At 41.0% G+C, this 25,111-nt stretch overlaps 1 protein-coding gene across 1 annotated transcript in view; it reads right to left on the reverse strand.

Moving 5' to 3' along the window:
- The window catches only part of CLVS1 (clavesin 1), a 132,816-nt gene that overhangs the window by 94,998 nt on the left and 12,707 nt on the right, over positions 1–25,111 (reverse strand). Inside the window, exon 2 of the mRNA XM_038393260.2 lies at positions 24,054–24,678. Within this exon, the coding sequence (XP_038249188.1) occupies positions 24,054–24,442 (389 nt within the window). The 5' untranslated portion in view covers positions 24,443–24,678. The remainder of the gene's footprint in view (positions 1–24,053; positions 24,679–25,111) is intronic.

Below are 25,111 nucleotides of genomic sequence, written 5' to 3' on the forward strand. Positions count from 1 at the left end.
TTCAGTGGGACTACTCACATGTGTAAAGTTGAGGATGTGCTTAAGTGTTTTGCTGCATCACTGCTATTAAGGATGAAGTGATACAACTACTAACAGAAATATGCAAATTCTCATTCAAATCTGCTGCTATACTACAGGGGGAGAGATAGCTCAGTGGTTTGAGCATTGGCCTGTTAAACCCAGGGTTGTAAGTTCAATCCTTGAGGGGGCCATTTAGGGGTCTGGGGCAAGAATTGGGGATTGGTCCTGCTTTGAGCAGGGAGTTGGACTAGATGACCTCCTGAGGTCCCTTCCAACTTGATATTCTATGACTGAAGGACAGCAAATGCTGTAGATATCATAGATCACTGAGCTTTAGTTCAGCACCATATAGACTTATTTAAATAATAATTAGAGCGTTATAAAACTGCTAGGTAAACATGATATAATGGGAACAACAGCTTCTGTAAAGGAAAAGTTTATTTCCCCAAGGTACTAGAATACGTAACCCATCTCACCAAAATAGTGGTTAAACTAGAATCAGATTAAATGTATTTGAACTTCTGATAAGGTTTTTACAGAGTTTCTCACAATAAGTTTTTAAAAAGTCGAGGTATCATGGAATAAGAAATAAAGTTTTGTGATGGATTAGAAACTAGCTAAGAGACAAAACAACAACTAAAACCCCACCAACGAGTATAAATGGTTAATTTTCAGTCTAGGAAAGATTGACAGTACAATACCAAAAGGATTCCTAGTAAGACTGTGGATGAATAATATATTTTCTTTAAAGAGTGAAAAAGGAGGTGAAGAGCAATGTGGCAAATTTTGCCAATTCCCCAAAATGATTTAGGTTAATCAAATCTAAAGAAACTATGAAGGGAACTCCAGAGGGACCCAAGAAAGTGATGTGTATGAGCCACACAATGGGAGGTGAAACTTAATACTGATTCATGCAAGCTAATACAGGCAGCACTATTTTGATCAACTCAGCCACAGAGCTGGGTTGTGCCACTCAGGAAAGAGTCTTAGTGATCATAGTGCACCTCATTTATAAAGCTCTTGTGATCAGCTGATGAAAAGTGCAGTATAAGAGCCAGGCATTATTCTTTATTATTTTTTATTATGTAGTTCCCTTTGCTCTTCATGGAGTATCAATGAGAGGGGCCCAATTTCCTTGAATTTATTTATTATTAGAAAGGGCTTGGTCATTTGTGCAAATTGTTAAACTTCATGTGACTTTATCCATGATCTCTGCTGAACAGGTGACTAGCAGGGATTACTATTCTCATCACTATATTGTTTGTTCAGATCTTTGACTCAAAATCTGAAAATTGTGGACTGACGCACTAATGCAATGCCTCATTGACATAAACTGAGCTTTGTGTGGGCACAGCAGTAAGTTCACACATTGTAACCACAGGATCAGAGCCTTCATATTTAAGTTCTTTGGGGCAGAGACTGTCTGTTCCTATATCGGTTCTGTGTGTTCCTACCACACTCAGCCCAAACTGATTGGAGCCACTGGGAACTATGGTAATATAAATAATAATTAATGATAATGATTGTGAACAGGTCTATAGAAATATGTTTTAGTATTTGATCTTCAAAATGCGATGGTTGGTTGTGATTGGTCATCATTTTCCTGTTTAAAAGGTTTCAATCAGGAAGCCAAAAAAACACACATTGTGATTTAGATGACAAAGCACTCTCCAAAAATAGTGAATACTCAAACAGGAAACTTCACAGCCAACTCATACACTAAAAATGTTTTGTCCAAACCATCCAGCAAAATTATGAATTACATATATACTCACAGAAATTGTTACATTTGTCAGTGATTCACTAACAGAGAAAAAGGGCTAAATTCACAACTATGATTATTCACATCAAATATATTAACCAGCCCTAGTTATTTTCTTCATGGAATCCAACAAGTTAAGTTAGTCATTTCCTCTTATTTCCTGAAAAATATGAGCAATTTAGTAGCACACTCAAAACAGAGAATTATCTTACTGCAATATAAGATTTTGATGAGATTCAGACTCATTTTGCTCATCACAGTAAATCAGAATTTGCTCATAATCTCTACAGAACCAGAACCGGCAGTAAATTAGTTGGTGTTAACTCCAATTTATTCTTCTCTAACATCAACTTTAGTTAAAGGCCATTATTGTACATCATTTCCAGGCAGGCATCTCTAATTTTTTGTTACTGGAACTCATTTAATTTTTCTGTACAGCATTGTTACCTATCAGCTCTGTGTTCTTGGGAAACCAGGGCACAGTACCCAGCCTGTCTGACTCACGAAAGACCACTCCCTCTCTGCCTCTGCTTGAACCAAAACCGATCGGAAGAAAGACTTACAAAAAGCAATGAAAAGGCAGTGGGAGACACAGCTAAACCCATGGGACAAGGGTGACAGGACTAAGGAAACTCCCCTAGCCTCATTTGCATCGAAGATGGGATGGGGGCATCTCCATTAACATACAGAATGGAGAACAGAGATTCCAAGGCAAGAACCGCATGGAATGCTGGGACCAGAAAAGCAGGGAAGCACTGCATCATGGGGCTCTCTGCTCCAGATGTTAATGAACCCATGCCTGCACACACACCCAGCTCAGTAATAATTCTAGTAATTTCTAGATACCAATTCTAGTAATAAATCCTTTATCGGTATCCAACATAGTGATGCTCCCTAATTGCATTGTTAGCTTCTTCCAAGGAACACCATCCATAGCTAGAAATGATCAGTTCCTATTGTCTAGCCTGAACAAAACGACTTTGGTATATTCCCTTGAGCCATCAGTTTACCCATAAACAAATCTAGTGCTCTCCCTTGAACCACTGTTCTTTCCCTACAAAACTCCTGTCTATGCTCAAGTAAGTGTTCTGCTGCCTGGATTCAAAATCTGCATCATTTCTATTGGGACTTCATCTTCTCCTGGCTGATCGTGCTGGGGGCTCTGCCTGTATCCAGCACTCAGGACCCTCAGCTACCACCACCACCTGGGACCCCCGATCGATTCAAGCTTCACGGAGTGGTGAGAACCCAGCTCTCTCTCTCTAGGTATAGCCTTCTGACCCTGACTTGTGTGATCAGGTATAGTTTTCTAAACCTGACTTTTATAATCAAATTTAGGTTAGATTTAATATTATAACTGTTTTGTTAGTTTGGCTCCCCTATGGTTATTACCTGGCAATAAACAACTGTCATGGTTAAGCTGGTTGCCTCTCTCTCTCTCTCTCCCCCACTCCCCGTCTCCCCTCGTGGGTGTTTTTTGGCTTCGGCATTCGCTCTGAAGCAACATTCCTTATACCTAAGCTAAAGATCCCCGCAGCGCCAAAAAATCCTGTGGGGTTTGCTCATCAAGTGGGTTATTACCAGAACTGTAATGTGAAAGTGGGGATAAGGACGTGCTGAAGCTGGGACATGAAGGTGGCAGCTTGGAAGTTTTGCTTGACCCACTCTGCTGAGTCCGGAGGCATATAAGGGTGGTAGATTGAAAGTGTTGCTTGACTCAACCTGCTCAAGTGTACTCTATTCTGGTGCAGTGCCCATGGCATATAAGGTTAACAGCTGGGAGGTGCTGTTCGACCCAGCCTGCTGAGTTCAAGGGCCTATGAGGGTGACAGCTTGGAAGTGCTGCTCGACCCAGCCTGCTGAGTCCAGGGACATATAAGGGGTCAATTTGGGAGTGTGGATTAACCTGGTCCTCTTAGACTGTGTGTGTGTGCGTGTGATTCTGGGGCTGGAAGAACCCAGGCCTGGGGAACCTATGTCTTGCAGGATAGCTCCATTGGGAGGGAACTTGCAGCAGGGAAAAGTAGAGCTCCATATGAAAACACAAGTGACACAAGCAATACATTGATAGAATTGCAGAACTCCCCCTCCCTGCCCTGAAGAGTAACCCTAATAAATGAGCGTACCCCAAAGTAACAGGCAAATCTGGTAACAGCATGTGTGTGGGTATATAAATATTGTTTCCAGGTAACCATAGATCCAGGATAAAGGGATGAAATAGGTCAGCGCAGTAGCTTTGTTGAATCCTTGATTCAAATCTGTATGGGGTAACAGTAAGAAGAGTCCGGTGGGCTAAGATTAGGCTCTAAAAGATATTTGTCCATGTCAAAAACATACCATGTAGTTTATCATGATTAAAAGGGGGACAGATTCTCCCCACATTTCCTGACTGGCTTTGAATTCCTCTGGAATATGTCTTTCCTCAAAGCAAGTGGGAATCTTTGAGGTTTCCCAGTGGAGTGAAAATATTCCAACTCCCAGAAGAATTGCATAGTCATTTTTTCTTATCTTTTCTCAGAATTTGCATCTGTCAGCGAGTGCTTCTTAGATGTACAGAAATATTCACCATATTAGGTTTCTGTTTGAAGTCCTTTTATATACTTGTATTATCCTTGTATTATCCCTTTATGAGGCTTTTTGATACCACTTACTGCCAATAGGACTCCATAGCAACCAGTAAAAAGCAAAGGGGGAAAAAAGCATCACATGATCTACGTTCAACCCTATGTTACAAATCTCTTCCTACATATGCTCATTCATGTGTGGACACGCATATCAAATGACGGGTTATTCCTTGATCATAGTATGAGTATGCAAGGGGCGAGGGGACGAACTCCTGATGCACAAGGGCCAAAGACGTTTACAGTCCATGTACTTGAGGGGTGGAGAAAGCATAGGAACTGTGCCTGCAGTGAAACTCTGGAAGTGGGAATTGCCTCAAAAAAATATGGGGAGGGACAGGCAGGAGGTGGGGAGATGGCAAAGCGGTTTCCCTCTGCACCAGTCCATGGAGAGAAGAACGAGCTGTACCATCCCATGGTGCTTCGTTCCAATGGACGGTGAAAAGTGGGTACTCCCCCAATGCTCTCTTGAACTCCAAAAATCCTTCCCTGAGCTCTTCTGGGGTTTGATCTGAAAAGGCACTGGGCACTCTGTCTCGATCCAGCAAAGCACCAAAGCACATGCTTAATTTTAAGTATATGAGCAATCCCCTTGATTTCAACAGGACAACTCAAATGCTTAAAGTTGTGTGTGTCTAAGTACTTTGCTGGAGAGGTATGGGGGGTGGGGGCAGTGTCCTCAGCACCTTGCAAAATCAAGACCCTGGCAGATGACAAAGAGGTACGTGCCTGCACACTGCTCCTTACTGCTCAGGGTAAATGCTACAATCTAGCTCCAGTGTAATATATGCTCTGATTTCTTTCTTTTGTTTGTTTGTTAAACAGGAAAATGCCTCTAAAATATTCTCTGGCTATTTTCTTGGCTATGTAATTTCCAAACCTATGCTGGATATACACACAATTCTTACATTCAAAAGGAGTGGGGAACAGGGTGTCTGTCTTTCACTGTGGCTGCCAGTCCTGGACAGTATGTTGTTTTTACTTATGTAAATGCGCCCTGTGGCTGTGTCAGTCCTTACAAATGCTACAGTAATGGCCACAAATACAACCTATTTACAACAGAGCTACTGCAGTGTTCCAATTGATTACTATACAATCCCGTAGCTTTTTTGCACAAGGGACTGGACAAAGAATACCTGTCTATAAAAAAACAAAAAAGTTGACTTATAAAAATCATGGATGGTTATTTTGGAAAGGTATTTATGATTTATTTAACTTCTTTTTTAGGAATCTAGGAAATGATGTGCTGAAACAGACAAATGGTCCATTCAATCCTATATTCTTTCTCCAACAGTGGTCAGTGTTGGGTACTTGGATAGGCAGGCTTAAATCTCCCATCACCCACCTTGCAATGTTGTAAGTACCCAACCATAGCCTCTGGGCACTATTGTACTACTATTAATAATAATTATAATAAGGATATTTTCTCTAATGCCACTTGGTGAACAGTTTATGCTTGGAAGCATGAGAATTGATGGCTTTTGTAGTTTTTTCCTAGCCTGTGTAATTGCATAGTCTTTTCTTATTCAAACACTGTGTATTATAATCTGTTCTTGCATCATATTAAGCTATTTGCTTCAATTTTTTGCATCAGTGAGTTCCACAAGTTAATTTTTTCATTACAGAAAAAAACAATTTCCTTCTGTACATTTTAAATTTAGTGTCTAATTACAACACGGTTCAGCCTTTGTTCTATTATTATGGAAAGGCATGAGCAGGAGCAATCAGCCTTCTCTGTACCATACATTGTTCTATATAACCTCTTTTAAATCTCCTGTCTTTTTCCATTCCAGTTTACATAGTTCTGGGCTTTTTAATCTCTTCGGATGTGGACACCTCCTTCACTCCTACCTTCCACAAATTATATCCATTGCCCTTTTTTGAACATTTATATTTATGCTATGCCAATGTTTTTTAGACGACATGATGAAAAATGAATTCAGTATTCAAGGTGAGGATAGAATGTTAACATACATAATGGCATTTTCCATTTATTCTCTAGTTAAGTTAATATAACTTAACCTTATATTTTCGGACCACCACTGTGCTTTGAGAATGTTTTTTAATTGTCCTTTCAAGAATGACTAGATGTTTTCCACAGAGGGTAAAAGTAATTCCGAATCCAACAGTGTGTACAAGTATAAAGGACAAAGGACCTGAGTACCAGATATGTCCATATGATAAAACTTAGCGTTTACTTACAATGAACATCATCTACTAGCTCATTGTATGATTAGCTAAATCTAGAATTCTTTTCACTCCTTCCTAACCTTCACTAACCCACAACATTTTGTTAAGTGCCCATTTTGCCATTTCGCTATTCACCTCACCTTCATGAACAACAAAGATCTTACTACTGGGACAGATTACTATTAACCTCTGCTGATAATTGGCCATTTTTGACTCCCACTCTTTGCCTCAAGTCTTTTAAGGAGTTTTAAACCTTTTAGTTCTCACCATATCATTGCAAAGGGCTTGTCTACACCGGCACTTTACAGAGCTGCAACTTTCTCGCTCAGGGGTGTGAAAAAACACCCCCCCTGAGTGCAGCAAGTTTCAGCGCTGTAAAGCACCAGTATAGATAGTGCTGGGAGCCGGGCTCCCAACGCTGGGAGCTATGCCCCTCGTGGAGGTGGTATTTTTAGAGTGCAGGGAGAGCTCTCTCCCAGCGCTCCGCCGCGACCACACAAGCCACGTTAAATGATGCCTTCTGGTTGACTTGTACCCATCGTTTTGTTAATGCTGACAAAGATCTCTAACGACTGCCTAATAAACCTATTTGTGCACAAATTGATTATTCTTACAGTAGATATATACCTGATAGTAGAATTGGTCAAATAGTAAAACAAAGCAAGCAAACAAACAAACAAAACCCCTTTAAATTCACAAATTTTCTCAAATAAGTGCTGACTTCAGTTCACTGTGGTTCTTTCTCACCTGCTGCCACTACAGTGGCTCTGGCAGCTCCCAGACATTTCCAGTACAAATATACTAGGGCTGCAGCTGCTGTGGTGGTGGTGTGGGCCTACCCTTAGAATGTTAATATGTTCAGTTATTATTTTGACAGTCCTCCAAAAGTTTCCTGAGGATTGCAAAAGAGAGAAGGGAAATAATGTTTTTTAACAGTTTATAACTCAGCTAAACTGGAATGATATTTCTTGGGAAATGCACTTCAAGGGCATTCCCTCTGCTGAATTTCAAAGGCCTGTAGCAAGCAATGCATCTGTTTGAATATCTCAAATAATACTAATTACAAAAGTATTAGACAACCTAAAATTTAAGACAGCCTAAATATAGGGGTCACTACCAGTTCCCTTATAATATAGTGCACTCATATTTACAGATGTTTGATCTCAATCATGGGCCAGGTGCTTGTGTTATTTTATACATACTTTTGTCTCATCTAAGAAACTTCCTGTTGAGGATTTGGGATGGTTTATGTGTGGCTGTATTGTTTGTTTTTGTGAAACCAATGTAAAGAAAGCTAAATGATTTTTTTTTAACAGTAGCAATAAGACACTCCCACATAGTGCATTTACAGAGAAATATTAGAGAGGTTAGGTAACTGAAGTCACCGTTGTGCCCACTTGTTTAATTATAAATAGCTTCTTATGTGCTAATGCATAGAGCAAATAGATGTGATAAAGAGCTCATACCAAAAGCTTTAATGGTCAAAAAAGCCAGAATTTAGTCCTGCTTGTGATCTGACAGGTTTCATGCCAGTAAATGACTGTCTTTATTTTGGACTTGATGTCACCATGTTCATACCTTGATTTATTGAGGCTGTTGTTTTGTAAAAGTACCTGTGGGGAAAGACTCGGATGTACAGGACATGGAAGGAGAAACCTCATTTATAAAAAATGGAGTCAACCCTTTGGAAGAATTAATTTACGAAGACTGTAATTTGATAGGATGGGAGTCCTTGATGAAATTGCAAGGTTTGGTAATATCAGTTGGCCTGCCGTTTTTCTCTATTGCTCTCACAGTAACATTATATCAAAAATAGAAAATCAGGACTTGGAGGTTTTACTCCTATTAATTTAAACACATTCTTGTGACATGTTTGGGCTGCTTGAAAATCTGAGGAGTACCTTTTAAAGCAACTATGGTTATACTTTTCTTTATTCTAGCTAGTACTGTGACTTCTCAAAAATACTATTAAAGGGCCTTTACTGCAATACCAAACTTTGACAAAATACAGCAAGCCAAGCTTTTGCAGGATAAAAGTCCCAATATATTGTTTGTTAGTTACTTCTGTAGTAATGCAAAGAATGAAAATTTTCCCAGCCTCCCTGCTTTTGAATTTATGTTTATATTTAAACTGAATAAATCAGAGGTCTCACAGAATTCTCTGCCACTTTATTAACTTGCATTCAGCATTAGCTAACGTTTTGTAATTTTAGTACTGTAAAAACGAAATAGGGCTCTTTATTTAAGGAAGTGTGCTGGTTTCATTTCCATTTAAGACATACATGTCAGTGACTTAGGTCCCACTTCAGCAAGGTACTTAAGCACATGCCTGACTTCAAGCATATGAGCAGTTCCATTGCTATACTTTGTCTCTGTAGTTAATGTCCATGGGACTATTCATAGGCTTAAAATTAGGCATGTGCTTAATTATCTCGCTGAATGGAGGCAGTAGGGAAAATCTCCAGTTTTCATTACTGTGCTATGGAAAATTATCGTTGGATCAATGTTTATGCTTTTGAAATAGAGAGCTAGACATATTGCCTCGCGTTAGCCAGTCCTTAGAGTGAACAGCCATTGTACAAACTCCAACCTTCCTCCTCATAGCTCTGCCAATGCACTTTGGTTTTGAGCTGTATAGTTCCTGCTTCTCCATTCTAGCACCTCTCCTGAGCAGAGACAGCCAGCTGTGCTATATAATGATAAATCATATACAAACACAAACATGTTTTAGGTTGAGAATTCTCACATTCATTCCATCTCTTGTGACTTCAGTAAGATGTATTTTAGCCCAGACCTCCAAAGCAGAAAGGCTAATTCAGTGGCTCTCAATGTTTCCAGACTACTTTATCCCTTTCAGGAATCTGATTTGTCTTGCGTTCCCCCAAGTTTCACCTCACTTAAAAACTACTTGCTTACAAAATCAGACATAAAAACACAAAATTGTCATAGTCACACTATTACTGAAAAATTGCTTACTTTCTCATGTAATTGTAAAATAAATCAATTGGAATGTAAATATTTTACTTACATTTCAGTGTATAGTATATAGAGCAGTATAAACCAGTCATTGTCTGTATGAAATTTTAGTTTGTACTGACTTCGCTAGTGCTTTTGATGCAGCCTGTTGTAAAACTAGGCAAATACCTAAATGAGTTGATGTACCCCCTGGAAGACCTCTGTGTACCCCCATGGGTACATGTACTCCTGGTTGAGAGCCACTGGGCTAATTAATAGATATGCTTTGGATTCTGTCACCCTTTCTCACTTTGGCCAGTATCTTAAGTGGTCCCATACATTTTATTGGCCTTATACTAGGAGCATGGTACTACTCACCATTAATAAGGATGGCACAATCTAGCACTTTGTTACTTGTGGACCTGATCCTTTATCCCACAGATGTCAATGGGGCCACTGATGTAAGAGCTACTGTATCTGCCCTGTGATAACACAATCCAATGTTACTGGGAAAGGGGCTTTTTCAGACACGAAAATCTAAATGATTTACTTTAAAATACAACAAGCCACATATATTTTATTGATTTTAAAGTGTAACTATTTCCATAGGTCTCATCCCTTCTGTTTTTCATTACTATACCTTTTCTCACCCTGATTGAAATTCCCCCCATGCAAAAGTGCCTGAACAAGTGCCTGTGCACTATTTAAATTTAATTCGAGCCGCTGTAGCTCTTAAGATTAAGCGTGACAAACATGAGGAACAGGCCTCGTGTGATCCTTCTGTACAGGGGTGAATTCAATCTCCACTGAATAGAGAACACCAAAAAAGCAATTTAGGGCTGCTTCTCAGACTATGATCCATGCTGGATTCAAGTCTTAAACCAAGCTGCTCTGGGCTGGATGTGGGAAGGCTGAAAGCACCAAAATTGAACATCTCATCTGAAGGATACACCTACATCATTTCTGCAACTTTCTCCAGAATGGGGTGTGAGCCCACTCAGAGTCATTTATGCAACTGGAACTCACTGATCCCATAGGGACATAATATGGCACTTTTTAAAAGAAGACGTTTAGTGTAATAAGCACAAAAACAACACTGTGCTTGCTCCTTCATTGTGCCTGCACAAGAAATGTCCATTTGCATACATAAATGCCACAGCTTGCAGCCACTCCCATTGCACTTAATTTTTAAGGTTTGGGCATAAACCCATCCAGACTGAAGTCAGTAGTAAGACTTTCACTGACTGCAATTTGGACAGGATTGAGCATTTAGCCCTAACTGTTTTTCTAACTTTAGCCAATTTATCTCTAATTATTAGGCATTAAGATGAGACCTCCATGGGGGGAAGAGGGCAGGGTGCTGATTAGCTCATATTTGCCTATGGCAGGTTTCTTGCCCATTTCTCTGAAGCATTTGGTGTTGGCCAATGTTAGAGACAGGCTATAGCACCAGATGGACTATGGGTGTGATTCAATATGGCAATTCTATCTCTCCCATATTTGGGACCTTTCACTGTTTCCTATGAGGCATAAATTCAAAATCAAAATTATGAGTCATTTAGGGCTTGCAAAACCAAAACTAGAATTAATGTGATTTTGACAAAATCAATACCACAACTAGACTGCTTCAGCCCATTTCAAATTTCCACCAACCACAAGTAGAAACTTCAATAATATTTTATATTAGACATAACTAACAAGGATTTATGTATACTAAATGACTGATGATTTTTTTAAAATTAATGTTTTACAATCATTGCATAGATAAATCCCTTACTGTGGATGTAAAACTGTAGCTAATCAGTTCTCTCTCTCTCTCTCTCTCTCCCTCTGTGTGTGTGTGTGTGTGTGTGTACAGAGAGAGAGAGAGAGTGTAGCCAAAGGAAAGGCCAGTGTTACTGACTAAGAACAGACTGGCTGGAATACGTGTGTTCCATTCATGCTAAACTATGCAGTAAATTTGTGATGTGCCCAATATTCACTAGGAGTAGGTTGACCTCAACAAACTAACGTTAACTTGTGATCTACAGTACTTAGGCTTTGATCCATGGTCTCCAGAAATGAAGAATTTGTGAGGTATCCCATAGCACAACTTGCCCACCATAAATTTTTCTTGGCCATTAGCCTAGGAACTAATTTAATCTCTCTAGATATTTCATGATAATAAAATAGCCATTTATTATAACAGACATATTTATATTAGTAGTTTATGATGAGCAAAATCCTAGGTCAGATTTATGAGATAGCAAAAGGAACCATTTCAGATTGTCTCTTCAGGAAATGTTATTATTTCATGAAAGGAGGTGGCTGGAGTAAGGAATACATACTGCCCACCAGCTTCATAAGGATCTAAGCAGTTAGATCATATTCAGAGATCCAAAGAAGGAGAAAGACAGAGAGATGCTAGGATGATGTCCTGTCGGCTATCCATAAATTCCATAACATATTAGGGGGTAGGTGGGTCCTTAACTTTGCATTTCAGTTTTACACATATTTACAATTGTTTCAGGGTTACAAACTGTTACAAGTGAGGCAAGGGGATAGGGAGTGTGACGTTACACTCCATATTTTTCATAGAAATATTGTTATGCTATGAATATGGCATAACTACGATATGTTTTATGCAAGATGGGTCATGTGAGATATCATTGGAAAGGTTATGATTTACTGAATGTGATTATCCAATTTGTATACACGTATCATTCTGTATCTAAAATTAGTAATATTGATTATGTAACAATTACAACTGTGTGTGTATTTGGGAAACACCCACCAGATAGCAGGCCATCAGCCTTGATGGGCCATTAGGAAGAAACAATAAGACTTTGAAGATACTAATCTCACTCCTTCTTGAGAAGCTTGGAGGTTGCTTTGACACTACAAGGTCATGTCACCTGGTACTAAACACTATCTTGGAGGTCTAGGGATTTTCCACCAAAAGGAGTAGGAGGTCAAGACTGGGAAACAAAAGGTTGCCACCTTAGGTAAATTCCATTTAAGGCTGGGGTGTAAATTGATCTAGATTCACTCTTCGTTGAATCCGCAACCAGGATGACAGCTGCTGGAAAGATCTAAGAAACAAAGACACAAGGTGGGTGAGGGATGGGGAGAGTTGAGCTCAGGTTGGAAAAGGGATCTGGTCTGTGAATATGGTGTCTAAAGATTTAAGCTGCAAGCGGGGTAGCTAACCTTCAAGAATTTCTGCATCCTGCCCCAAAGCAACATTTAGGGTGAAAAAATTACTTCTTGAAACCAATCTATTTAAGATCTTAAGCTTTGTATACATGTTTTGTTTTATTTTATTTGCTTAGTAATCTGTTTTGTTCGTCTGCTCTTCCTTATAATCATTTAAAATCTGCCTTTTGTAGTTAATAAACTTGTTTTTGTTTATTATAAAACCCAGTTTGGGCAATTTCCTAGCTGAGTCTTTCCATAGACAGCTGTTTGCAGATTCCTGTGTGATTCTACAGCTGGTGCGTCTGTCTGTGTGCTGTCAGAGGCTGGAGAGCCTGATTCAGCAAAATAGGGAGAGGGAGCCCAGGCTAGTGGAGCAGGCAGGTTCAGTGAAACCCCAGGACATCAGGTGGCACCCTAGACGGGGGGGTCCAACCCATTACAGGGGGGTCTTGAAAATCACCAACAAATGTATTACAGAGTTTATGGACAGTCCTCCATGGGACATTCCCTAGGTCAGATGACTGCGCGGAGGTGACTAGCATGTTTCCTCATTGGCTATTGGTGGGGGCTTTGACCTGCAGGAACTCATTTGGTCACTGGCTAACTGCTCTATATCAAAGGCTTCATCCAGTGTTGCTGTCTGTGGGCAACACGGCTCATTCAGTCCCTCTAGTTATGAAGAACATTTCTCCTACTCTGCTCCCTTTTGTGTACCCCACTCCCCAAATCCCGTACATGACAGCAAGGGATAGGGGAATTTAAAACTTAGAATACTTTCAGTTGGAACAGAGTGCTTCAAAAAATGTACAGAAACGATTCTGAGACCGAAAGGCAACATTGCACACAAATGAGAAGACTCACGTACATTTCTTTTAGAGATGGGAAGAGAGGGAATGTTGCCCAGAAACTCCACAGCTGGAGAAGAAATATGTCATGTGGTTAAAATGCTGGACTGAAATTCAAGAGACTTGAGTTGATTTTCTGACTCTGCCACAGATTCACTCTGTGACCTGGAACAAGTCACTTCATCTCTTTGTGCCACCTGTAAAATGGAGTTGCTAGTATTTCCTTTCTCCCACCCTCCATCTAGCGTCTCTATTTAGAGTGTAAGGTCTCTTAGGCAGGGACAGTCTCTTACTGTGGGTTTCACAGTGCCTAGCAAAATGGGACTGTAATCTCGATTGGATCACCTAAATGCTACTGTAATATAATTAAATAAAGTTAATAATAAATGTTTGAAACTGGCTTGTTCGTCAATGACCACAGCATTGCCAGCATTATTCTACTGCTGCTGCTTTATAAGTATATCATAATAGGCAACCATCTATTTGGGTATTGCTGTCACTATAAGAGTTTTGGTTATAACTATATTTAGATTCCATACTTAGCTCAGTTTATATTTTATTTTACTCTTGGCTGTTGTCTATATATCACCTCCCTGCTTACACATTCTGCACTTTACCAAAGCATGGTAAATAAAAGCTTCAGTATTTACAGCCTTACTTGAGTCTTGTATCATTGAATTGGAAGACGCAGTAAACAATGTATATTCCTACCCCAGTGGCATTGTGATACAGTCAATATTTCCAGATTAACAGCCCTGAGAGTTTTCCAAGGAGTATATTTAAAAATCTTGGGGCTAGATCCTCAGCTGCACCAAAACAATGCTCCAGTGTAGCTGGTGGGGTTTAAGGAGGAAAGTGGGTTTATACCAGCAAACTAATCCTGGATGTAATGGCCGCAAAGAGATCAGCAACAGTCAGGGAGAGCCACAGCACAGTGGTGCTTTGGCCATGCTTCCTGTCCCCAGTCACACTCCACCATGCCCCCTGTGCTGTGTCTGGGAGGCTTGGAGCAAGGGGCACAGGGCTGGTCACACCATCCCTGGGATTCCCCTATGAAGATGTAGCCAGATTTCAGTCAATGGACAGGATCTGGATTTTAAAGTCCACAGATAGCGAGATCACTTCCCCCACCATGGAAATACAAATACCTCTGAAGATAAAAAGTGCACACATAATTTCCCTTCTCTCTCACCTCTCCTGCATGTCATTCCTCTCAACATACTTGTGCATTTCTGGAATTAATTTAATTCCTGGAATTTCTCCCTTTTGGGAAATGCCAGCAAATCAGTGTTGATTACCTTGGAGGACTATTTCTTGAAACCTTGTCTGAATATAAATTCTGTACTGCAAAATGACTAAGCACATAGTAGGATGCACAGACATACACTGCATCCCATCGTCCTCTCACAACAATTTGAACATCTCCATTATTAGATAGCTGCATACAGGTCTGTAAACGTGTGTCACCCACCACTTGTGAGTGCCCCTTCTGCTCAGGCATGCCTGAGGTCTTTAAACCACTCCTGGCCCTGGTATCAGGCCAAACCCCCAGGGCTTTCTCCCTGGAGGCAATGGTTTCACCCTCTTACTTTGCTCTGGCCCCAGCTCTCCAGCTGCACCTGCAGACCATACATTCGCATTCTCTGGGTACATTGATGTCCAATTTTAGGCCCTTCATCAGTGGCCTGGGGGGAAGGGAGAGGACACGGGCCCACCCACCCAGGGATCCTAAGAATTGCAGCCACATGCCACTCTGTCCCTTTAGCAAAACTGCCTTCAGCTCCCAGGGCCACTTCCCCACAGCCCCAGCCTTCATCGATACCTTACCCTGAACTTAGGGGCCCTGAGTACAGAAAGATAGCGTGGGGACCCAGACAGAATCCAAGGAGCAGTGGGATACATTTGGGACCCAGACAGATTTTCAAGGTCAGCCAATTATGGTGGGAACCCAGGCTGTACCTCACAGTGAACAGGTTAGCATAGGTCACCCCAAGGGAAAAAGGTAGATCAGGCCAATTCTATCAGTTCCCTCCGAAGTGTTGATGAGCTAACTGAATAGCTGGAGCCAATGGAGAGTGAAGTGGAGGATCTCAGATGACAGAGAGAACAGCTGGCCATGGATTTACAGTTTGCTAAGGAGGAGAAATAATGCCTGCTCCACCTGGTATATTACCTCAAGACAGAAGTGGAGGCGTGGCATTCAGGGATGGACAAACTGTGGTGTGCAAAGACCCTGAAGTCCCAGAGGCAAAGGTGAACTGAAAGGACTCTTAAATGCTCTCTAAGTAAGAGAGACCTAGGAGAGTAGACCCTGACTAACGGGGGCAAAAGGACAGTGAAAAACACTCTCCAGACAAAAGTCTGGTAAGGAGAAGACCTTGCTAAAGCAGGGCAGAAGACAGCAGTAGAACCCTACCTCAATCCTGCCTGAGGGGAGAGGTGTGTGATAGGGTGGACTAGGCCCAGAAGCCCCCTGCTGGAGGCCTTAGCATCTTCCTACACCGCATCCCAGGAAATAGCAGAAGAGAAGTTCTCCAAGCAGCCTAGAGTGGTTGTGAAGAAACAGCCAATTAGAGAGGTTGCTGGGAGCAGGCAATCAGGGCGCAATCAGGCCATATAAAAGAAGCTGCAGAACAGAACAGAGTCAGTTGCTGCCTGGAGCTACAGAAGAGAGGCTGAAAAAGCATCCGGACTACAGATAGCTCAGTGCCAGCAGGGGTGGGGGGAGCAACAAAGGAGCTACTGGCTGGCTGCTGGGACTAAGTGATCCTGGGGAGGGCTGCAGGAAGGTAGTTTCTCCAGGGCGGGAGCCCTGCGGGTATAGCTCCATACCAGGGCCAGGACTATTTAAAGACTGAGCCCATGGAGGGCTAGTGAGACACCAACCAAGGGGTACTGAGATAGCCCCCGGTGGACTGTATGTCCCGGAAGGGGTCTGTTCTGATTCACATACAGGTAGTGTGTGTGTGACTCAGCCAGAGGACTAAGTCACTGAAAAAACACATGAGAAACCACTGACAGGGGTCACCAGAACTGAAAGACAGCAAGCACACCTAACCAGAAGGGGGCACATGTGAGAGGTGGGTGCTTCCCTGTTATAAGGCCCAAACCAGCGTCATGCACTTACTAGATACCGAGACCAACAGGGATCTTGTAGTCATCATCTTTGGAGGTGTGCAGCAGCTGTGAACACTAAAGTTCAGATCTTCAAAGGTATTTAGGCACTGTAGAGGATATGGGCCTAAGTGTGGGAAATGATGACTATAGAAAATAACTTAACATCCAAGCTATCCTCAGTGGTTGCATTTTTAAGTATGAGAGATACATAAAGCACATAGAAAATATTAAAGAATTGGGAACTAGATATTGGAAGAGAATTTGGTTTCATAAAGCATCTTTAAATACAAGGTATCCTATAGCACTTTTAGATACACAGTCTGCTAACGTAATCCTCATGTTCTTTACTCAAAGTACTTCATTGGTTTATCCTTTTCAAATGCTTTTGTCTGAACTAAAATAATCCAACCCAAATGCTTTTATCTAAAAACTAGGAGGCAAGGCCCCCTCTTCAGCCTAAAGAATCTGCTAGAAATAAACCTGCAATGACAGGCACATCATGTACTGTGTGTCTATCTAATAAAGGACATACTGGGTTTACAACTTTTTTGGCTGTTTTTAGAGTATATCACCACATAGTTTGAATTTTGATGCACCAATGAATTATGTTTTAAGTGAACTGTATAAAGCGTTCACTGAAGGAAAATAAGTGTGTGTGTGTGTGTGTGTGTGTGTGTGTGTGTGTGTGTGTGTGTATCAGTAGAGAATAATAGGAAGATGCTGGGCATTCATTTCTTGTTATTTCACTCATTTATCCTATCTAGGGCATCCTCAAATTGCCAGTATTTCCTGCCCAGAATTGCAGGCACTGTTCCATCCAAAGAAGTGAAGGGCTTTAACAAAGTGAAACTGAATTTAAATTGCAGTGGGTGGCTAGAAATCGCTTGGATTAGAATGAGAAACTGAAAAATGAAGCAATTTTCTATAGTTTTTCTGTTGGATCAGAGCTTACTCCTTTTTATTACAGTTTTGAAATGAATTTTGAGGAATATTTTGGAGAAAGATTTTAGATTTCTTTATGAGCTTAAACTGTTTTGCTCCTGTTTGCACTTACACAACAGAGAATTAAGATTTGGCCTAGGAAACCATATTCACAAATCTTTCATATTCACAAATCTTAAGAAGCTGTTTCCTAGGAGGACAGGTCAAGATTAGAGGTGGAGGAAAGGGAGGGAGGAAGAAGGAAAGTCCAAGTTGAAAAACAGGTACCTAGAGGGAACAGTCAGAAAGATATATCAGAAGAGGGGATAATAGAATTGGAGAGCAAGGGGCAGAAGAAAGGAAGAGCCAGAGGAAGAAAATGGGAAGATACCATAACACATCATTAAGGTTAAAGAGAGAGAGAGACAAGAAAGAAGATAAAATAAACAAAATGGAGAAAACAGGTCAGGTTGGAGGGGAAAAGAAAAGGAAAGAATTAAAGGTAGATTTAAAGCCGGGTGAAAATTTTCAGCCAAAATTTTTTTTGTCAAAAATGCAGATTCAGTTTGACTGAAACATTTCACAGATTTGTGGGGAATTTATTGAATTGTTGCAGCCAGGGAAAAAAATCCTGAAAAAGTTGAAACATTTCATTTTGACACTTTTTAAATGAAACATTTTGACTTTTCAGTGGAAATGGACTATGTTTTAAATTTCAGTTCAATTTTGTTTTTAAAGAAAGTTTTAAAGACCTTGAAAATGATATAAAATATTTTCTTTTGGATTCAATGAACTATTTTGTTGGACTTGAAATGAAATTTTTCCAAGTTCTTGGTTTGACCAGCACACTGAAAAATCAGTTACTCACACATTTCTAGTTGAAAGCAGAAGGAGAAGAAGAATTAAGTGAAGACAGCAACATCTTCTAGGTTAGTGGATTTTATTCTTTTACATGTAGTATTTCCTTGGAAGTCATCCAAGAGCAAGGGTTAATTTCATTTTCTGCCTGCTTCTTTTTTGAACTCAGGTATTGAACTGTGTAATGCATCTGCACTATTCCTATTCCACATTTGCTGAATTCTGCTCTTTGGTAAGATATTGGGATGCACATCAGAAGTGGTTTTGGGAATGTAACTAATTTTCATGGAACAAGATGCATAGTAATCAGCTCCATTAGGTAAGTGTAACAAACATTTGCATTGCACTAAGATGAGTGTTCAAAGCTATCAGTGTTGTTCTGGAACTCAGACAAGGCACCTAAGTTATGCAACGAAGGGCCTGATTCTCCTCTCACATCAGTGTAAACTTATATCAGGAGAAGCTCAATGGAGTTACAGGAATTGAACCTTGTGGTGGGGGAAAGGGACCTGGACATGGACATAGAAGAAGCAGGCACCATTTGTATCTCTTCACTGAAAGAGTTTGGAACTCAATAAATGAAACAGTATTTGGTAAAAGAAGCAGCAAGTGCATGAGGTTCCAATTTATTTTATAGGCTATGTACTTAGTAACCTAGTGAGGAGGGCTTTAAACTAGGTTCACCGGGGAAAGGAGACCAAAGCCCTGAGGTAAGTGGGGAAGTGGGATACCGGGAGGAAGCATGAGCAGGAGAGTGCAAGAAGGGAGGGCTCTTGCCTCATATTGACAAAGAGGGACAATCAGCGAGTTATCTCAAGTGCCTATACACAAATGCAAGAAGCCTGGGAAAAAAGCAGGGAAAACTGGAAGTCCTAGCACAGTCAAGGAATTATGAAATGATTGGAATAACAGAGACATGGTGGGATAACTCACATGACTGGAGTACTGTCATGGATGGATATAAACTGTTCAGGAAGGACAGGCAGGGCAGAAAAGGTGTGGGAGTTGCATTGTATGTAAGAGAGCAGTATGACTGCTCAGAGCTCCTGTATGAAACTGCAGAAAAACCTGAGAGTCTCTGGATTAAGTTTAGAAGTGTGAACAACAAGGGTGATGTCGTGGTGGGAGTCTGCTATAGACCACCAGACCAGGGGGATGAGGTGGATGAGACTTTCTTCCGGCAACTAACGGAAGTTACTAGATCACAGGCCCTGGTTCTCATGGGAGACTTCAATCACCCTGATATCTGCTGGGAGAGCAATACAGCAGTGCACAGACAATCCAGGAAGTTTTTGGAAAGTGTAGGGGACAATTTCCTGGTGCAAGTGCTGGAGGAACCAACTAGGGGCAGAGCTCTTCTTGACCTGCTGCTAACAAACCGGGAAGAATTAGTAGGGGAAGCAAAAGTGGATGGGAACCTGGGAGGCAGTGACCATGAGATGGTCAAATTCAGGATCCTAACACAAGGAAGAAAAGAGAGCAGCAGAATACAGACCCTGGACTTCAGAAAAGCAGACTTTGATTCCCTCAGGGAACTCATGGGCAGGATCCCCTGGGACAATAACATGAGGGGGAAAGGAGTCCAGGAGAACTGGCTGTATTTTAAAGAATCCTTATTGAGGTTACAGGGACAAATCATCCTGATGTATAGAAAGAATAGTAAATATGGCAGGCTAGGGACCGAATGGCTAGGCAGCAGTTCTGCAGAAAAGGACCTAGGGGTTACAGTGGACAAAAAGCTGGATATGAGTCAACAGTGTGCCCTTGTTGCCAAGAAGGCCAATGGTGTTTTGGGATGTATAAGTAGGGGCATTGCCAGCAGATCGAGGGACGTGACCGTTCCCCTCTATTCGACATTGGTGAGGCCTCATCTGGAGTACTGTGTCCAGTTTTGGGCTCCACACTACAAGAAGGATGTGGAAAAATTGGAAAACGTCCAGTGGAGGGCAACAAAAATGATTGGGGACTGGAACACATGACTTATGAGGAGAGGCTTAGGGAACTGGTATTGTTTAGTCTGCGGAAGAGAAGAATGAGGGGGATTTGATAGCTGTTTTCAACTACCTGAAAGGGGGTTCCAAAGAGGATGGATCTAGACTGTTCTCAGTGGTAGCAGATGACAGTAATGGTCTCAAGTTGCAGTGGGGGAGGTTTAGGTTGGATATTAGGAAAAACTTTTTCACTAGGAGGGTGGTGAAACACTGGAATGTGTTACCTAGGGAGGTGGTGGTAGAATCTCTTTCCTTTGAAGTTTTTAAGATCAGGCTTGACAAAGCCCTGGCTGGGATGATTTAGTTGGGGATTGGTCCTGCTTTGAGCAGGGGGTTGAACTAGATGACCTCCTGAGGCCCCTTCCAACCCTGATATTCTATGATTCTATGATACTTGGTAACTTGCAAGTTATTATTTTGGGAGGTGGGCATGGGGGAAATGGGAAAGATATTGATTTACTCTGAAGAGCAAATATGATTTCTCATGTACACTAAATCCATATTTGACACTTTTTAAAAGTATGCCACGGTAATGACATTGACATCAATGGAGCTATTTCTGATTTACACCAGTGTAAATGAGTAGACAAACAGATCCTGAATTTGGACCTAGTATATCATTATGGCTATAAAGATCTATTGTGGGCTGTTATGTAAATGCTTGGGGTTTTTAAACAGTTTGTTATTGATGTTATATACAATGGCTCCTTTGGATATGTGATTTATATGGCTATATGAATGATAGTCAGAGCTGTAAACACATGCACATACATACTCCAGTCACATCTCAACTTCAATGGAATAATGGTATTGTCTTTCAAGAAGAAGAAAACACTGGCAAAGATACTTACACTTTGCTCTACCTGTTCCTTTGAAAATCAACCTCTACTGAGGCAACTTTACTCAGCATGATCAGAAAATAGAAAGTTAAATGGTCTATTCCAGTAGGTAGGTATCTGGCTGTGTTGCATTATGACCCCTGCTACAAATGGGCCCAATATTATTTTTCTGTAGCTGAAATTCATCGTGGGATAATTGAAAACTCTTATTGTCACGATGTTCTCTGCGTTTATGAAAAATATTGACCTTGTGAGCACAGATAGAATTTAGTTGTAGACAGTTTCCAGGCCTCAACTTGCATTTTCTATTTTCTACTTTTTAGTGCTTTGGAAACTCTTGTTCTGATTAATTTAATTACTGCTCACCCTCCTTTTTAAAGTGCCCACCCATAAACACAGATATGTTAATTATTATATACTTATTAATTAGAAAATAAACCTGCTTGAAAGAGACTGAGCATGGCAGCACATATTTGGCCAAGAGCTGTTTTGGAGGGTTGGGAGAAGGGCATCTGTTTTCTGGCAAAAACTCAACTTTACAAATATTGGGCAAAAATGTACTTATTCCATGTACACATTTAAGTCAATGGGAGTTTTGACATTGGGCCAAGATGTCACCCAAAGTGAACAAACTGCTTTTGCACATGCAGAATAAGATAGCTGAATGTATTTATCCTGAATTTGCATGTGCAAAGGTTAATGACACAGACATCTGAGTTTTTCATATATGATAACATATGGCTAAAAAAGATGTTCAAAAAAACTTCAAAAATGCAAAATACAGGCACAGCTCTAGACTTGCCTACTAATTCCTGAGTTTGAAAGACTCTTGAGAGAATTCTGCACCCAAAAAACAAAAATTCTGTACACAATATTTTAAAATTCTGCAAATGTTATGGTCAGTAAATAAATGTGGAGACTCCAGCCTAGCAGTGGGAAGCATAGGCCACTAGCTGAAAGGAGGTAGGAAATCACCCTGCACACCCCCCCCTCAGGGACATGTACTTGGCTGCACCCAACCCTGACATAGCGCAAGGGCCAGGCTTGCCCCAGAGTGCCCCCTTGAAGTGATTTCACTCTCTATCAGCTGCTCCGGGCACCCATGCTGCTGGGGAGAGGCACATGACCATTCTTATGATTTGCCTTTGCTACCCCATCAGAAAGTCATTTTTCTGCAGGGAAGCAAGGAAATATGTGCGTGACATGAATTCTGCATGGCCAGTCACACAGAATTCCCCCAGGAGTAACAAACCCTGCATCTGACCAGCACTGAGTTTTTGGGTTAAAATCTTAATCCTGATATAGATTACACTGCTTTGGGGCCTTTATAATGAGCCTTCATCTTTCTAATGAGCCATCCCAAATCCCTGGAATAGAACAGTGCAAACTTTGGGGGGTTCAAAATTTGAATTTGGCCTTTTGCAGCTTGAGCTACCCTGCATTAAAATCCTGTATTTTATTAAGTTTCTCAACCTCATCTTGCAGGCAGAAGAACTGCAGGGGAGTGACCTGAGAAGAGAAAGATACTGTGAGAAGAACATTCCAGATCTGCCCCTTTCATATATGTCTATACCACCTCAAAGAGGTAGAGAGAGCTGACTAAATAGTCACATTAAATTTTAATATCATTTTATTTTAGGGGTTGGAAGAGATCTTTGGTTGTAACACATTATAGCAGAAATATGAAAATACCCTTTGCCTGATTGTATCTCCCAAATATCTGACTTACCCACAGCACCAAAGTGTGTAGAAATTAAGATGCCGTTCTTGTGAATATTTCATTCAGAGGCTGTACTGCTGTAGCTCACGAAAGCTTATGCTCAAATAAATTTGTTAGTCTCTAAGGTGCTACAAGTACTCCTTTTCTTTTTGCAAATACAGACTAACATGGCTGCTACTCTAAAACCAAGACTGTATCCCCTAGAGGTGTGGAGCCAGAACAGGTAAGGTAAATGCCCTGTTGAGAGGGTCTTGAGAGGATTGAATTAGGCCAGGCAAGATTAGAGGGTTGGCCTGATTTCCCCTTCCAACTTCTACAGAGTGGTACTACTAGGGGTAGTGAACTAGAAGACTGCCTGAGTCACTGCAGGAGAGACAGGGTCAGGGTGGCAGGCGTGAGGACTGCCTAATGCCACCTGAAAAGAAAGACTTTGAAGTACTCCACCTGGGAAGGGAAAACCACTTAGTGACCTGTCCAGAGGGCTGAGTCATGAAGAGGAAGCTGCAGCTCAAGATGGGGCCCCAAAGTGAGAGAGAGACAGAGTGATGGAGTGCAACTGCAGGAAGGGGCATCGGCCTGGAAGAACTAATGCCCAGAATAGCCAGGAGGGGGTGGGGTTGAGGGCTGAATAGAGTGCCCCATCACACCTATGTATCACAGTTCATATGAGAATTGTCATGTGGTGACAAATTGTCAGGTTTTTGCTCTCAGCCTGTTCGGCTCATGTCTGACATTACTAACGTTATTGTGTAATAGGTATTAAAGTACTTATTGCAAGAGGCAATTGTCTGGCTTAAACCTGCAAACATTCTGGAAAAATATGAGCTACCTGTTTGAAGTGATGTATAGTAAATCATCAGGGGCATAGGTATGAGAAATGATAGACAATCACATTAGATGAAGGCTTTAGTGAAATGGACTCATGTTTAGAATACATGTTTATCAAAATGATCTCACTGCCTCAAATATGGTCATAAATCAACAGTGAACAGGTTTTGTGTGTGTATAAATATATAAGTACACTATCTACATTTACCTACTCTGATCCCAGTTAGCTGCAAAAAGCAGAAGAATCTTCCTGCCATAGTGATCACGTTTTTCCAGCACTCCAGGAAATCCATCAATCAGAGCCCGTTTGATCCCAGGATCATCAGCCTTGAAGTTCTTGAACATATCCAGATTTAACTGGCGGTACTGGAAGTACTGGGCCAGCAGTCTGAAGGCATCTGTTTGGTGAAACTTTCTGGCTCGGAGAAATCTCAAGATGAAGGCATCATCTGTACGTAAAAACCCAATGTCAGGCCTGGTGATGATCATGTCCCTGACTTGTTGGATATCCTGATGCAGAACATCTGGGTTTTCATTCAGTTCTAGACGGGCTTTCTCTATAGTCTCTGGACTAAGTCCAGTTTGTAAATGGGTCATCTCTGCAAAAATCTCTTTTCCAGATCCTTAACTTCAGATTATTTAGCAGGAGAAATGCTGATCCCATTCAACTAATGGTCTGCTGTAAGCATGATCCATTCAAAAGCTTTTTGCTGCCCAGCTGTTTGAAAAGGATTGTTCGAGGGCCTTTTTCATCTCCTTGCAAGGAGGTATAATTTTCAGTTTGTATGTAGTGTAATCCATCCAAAAGCAAGTGTAGCTTATTCCATCACTCACTAAAAAACAAATATATATAAAAACATGGATTATATATGTACTGAAGGCTTAAATGAATGCACTTCTGAGCTCGTATACAATAATCACTGCACTGCTTCTGTATTTAAAATATTCGGAGGATAACAACCAAATAGTCTTTGAATGGTGTAGTTAGCCTAATGCTATCATTGACATCTTGAATACATAATATGTAAGTATCCCAGAAAGACAGTCTGATGAACTTATCATTATATTGAGCATATAGCAATGGCATCCGATGAAGTGAGCTGTAGCTCACGAAAGCTTATGCTCAAACAAATTTGTTAGTCTCTAAGGTGCCACAAGTACTCCTTTTCTTTTTGTGAATACAGACTAACACGGCTGCTACTCTAAAACCAGCAATGGCAATGTTATACTGGTTTAGTACTAGATTATTCTTTCTCAATTAGCTTA

The sequence above is a fragment of the Dermochelys coriacea genome, chromosome 2, assembly GCF_009764565.3.
Source record: "Dermochelys coriacea isolate rDerCor1 chromosome 2, rDerCor1.pri.v4, whole genome shotgun sequence".
Taxonomy (NCBI): domain Eukaryota; kingdom Metazoa; phylum Chordata; order Testudines; family Dermochelyidae; genus Dermochelys; species Dermochelys coriacea.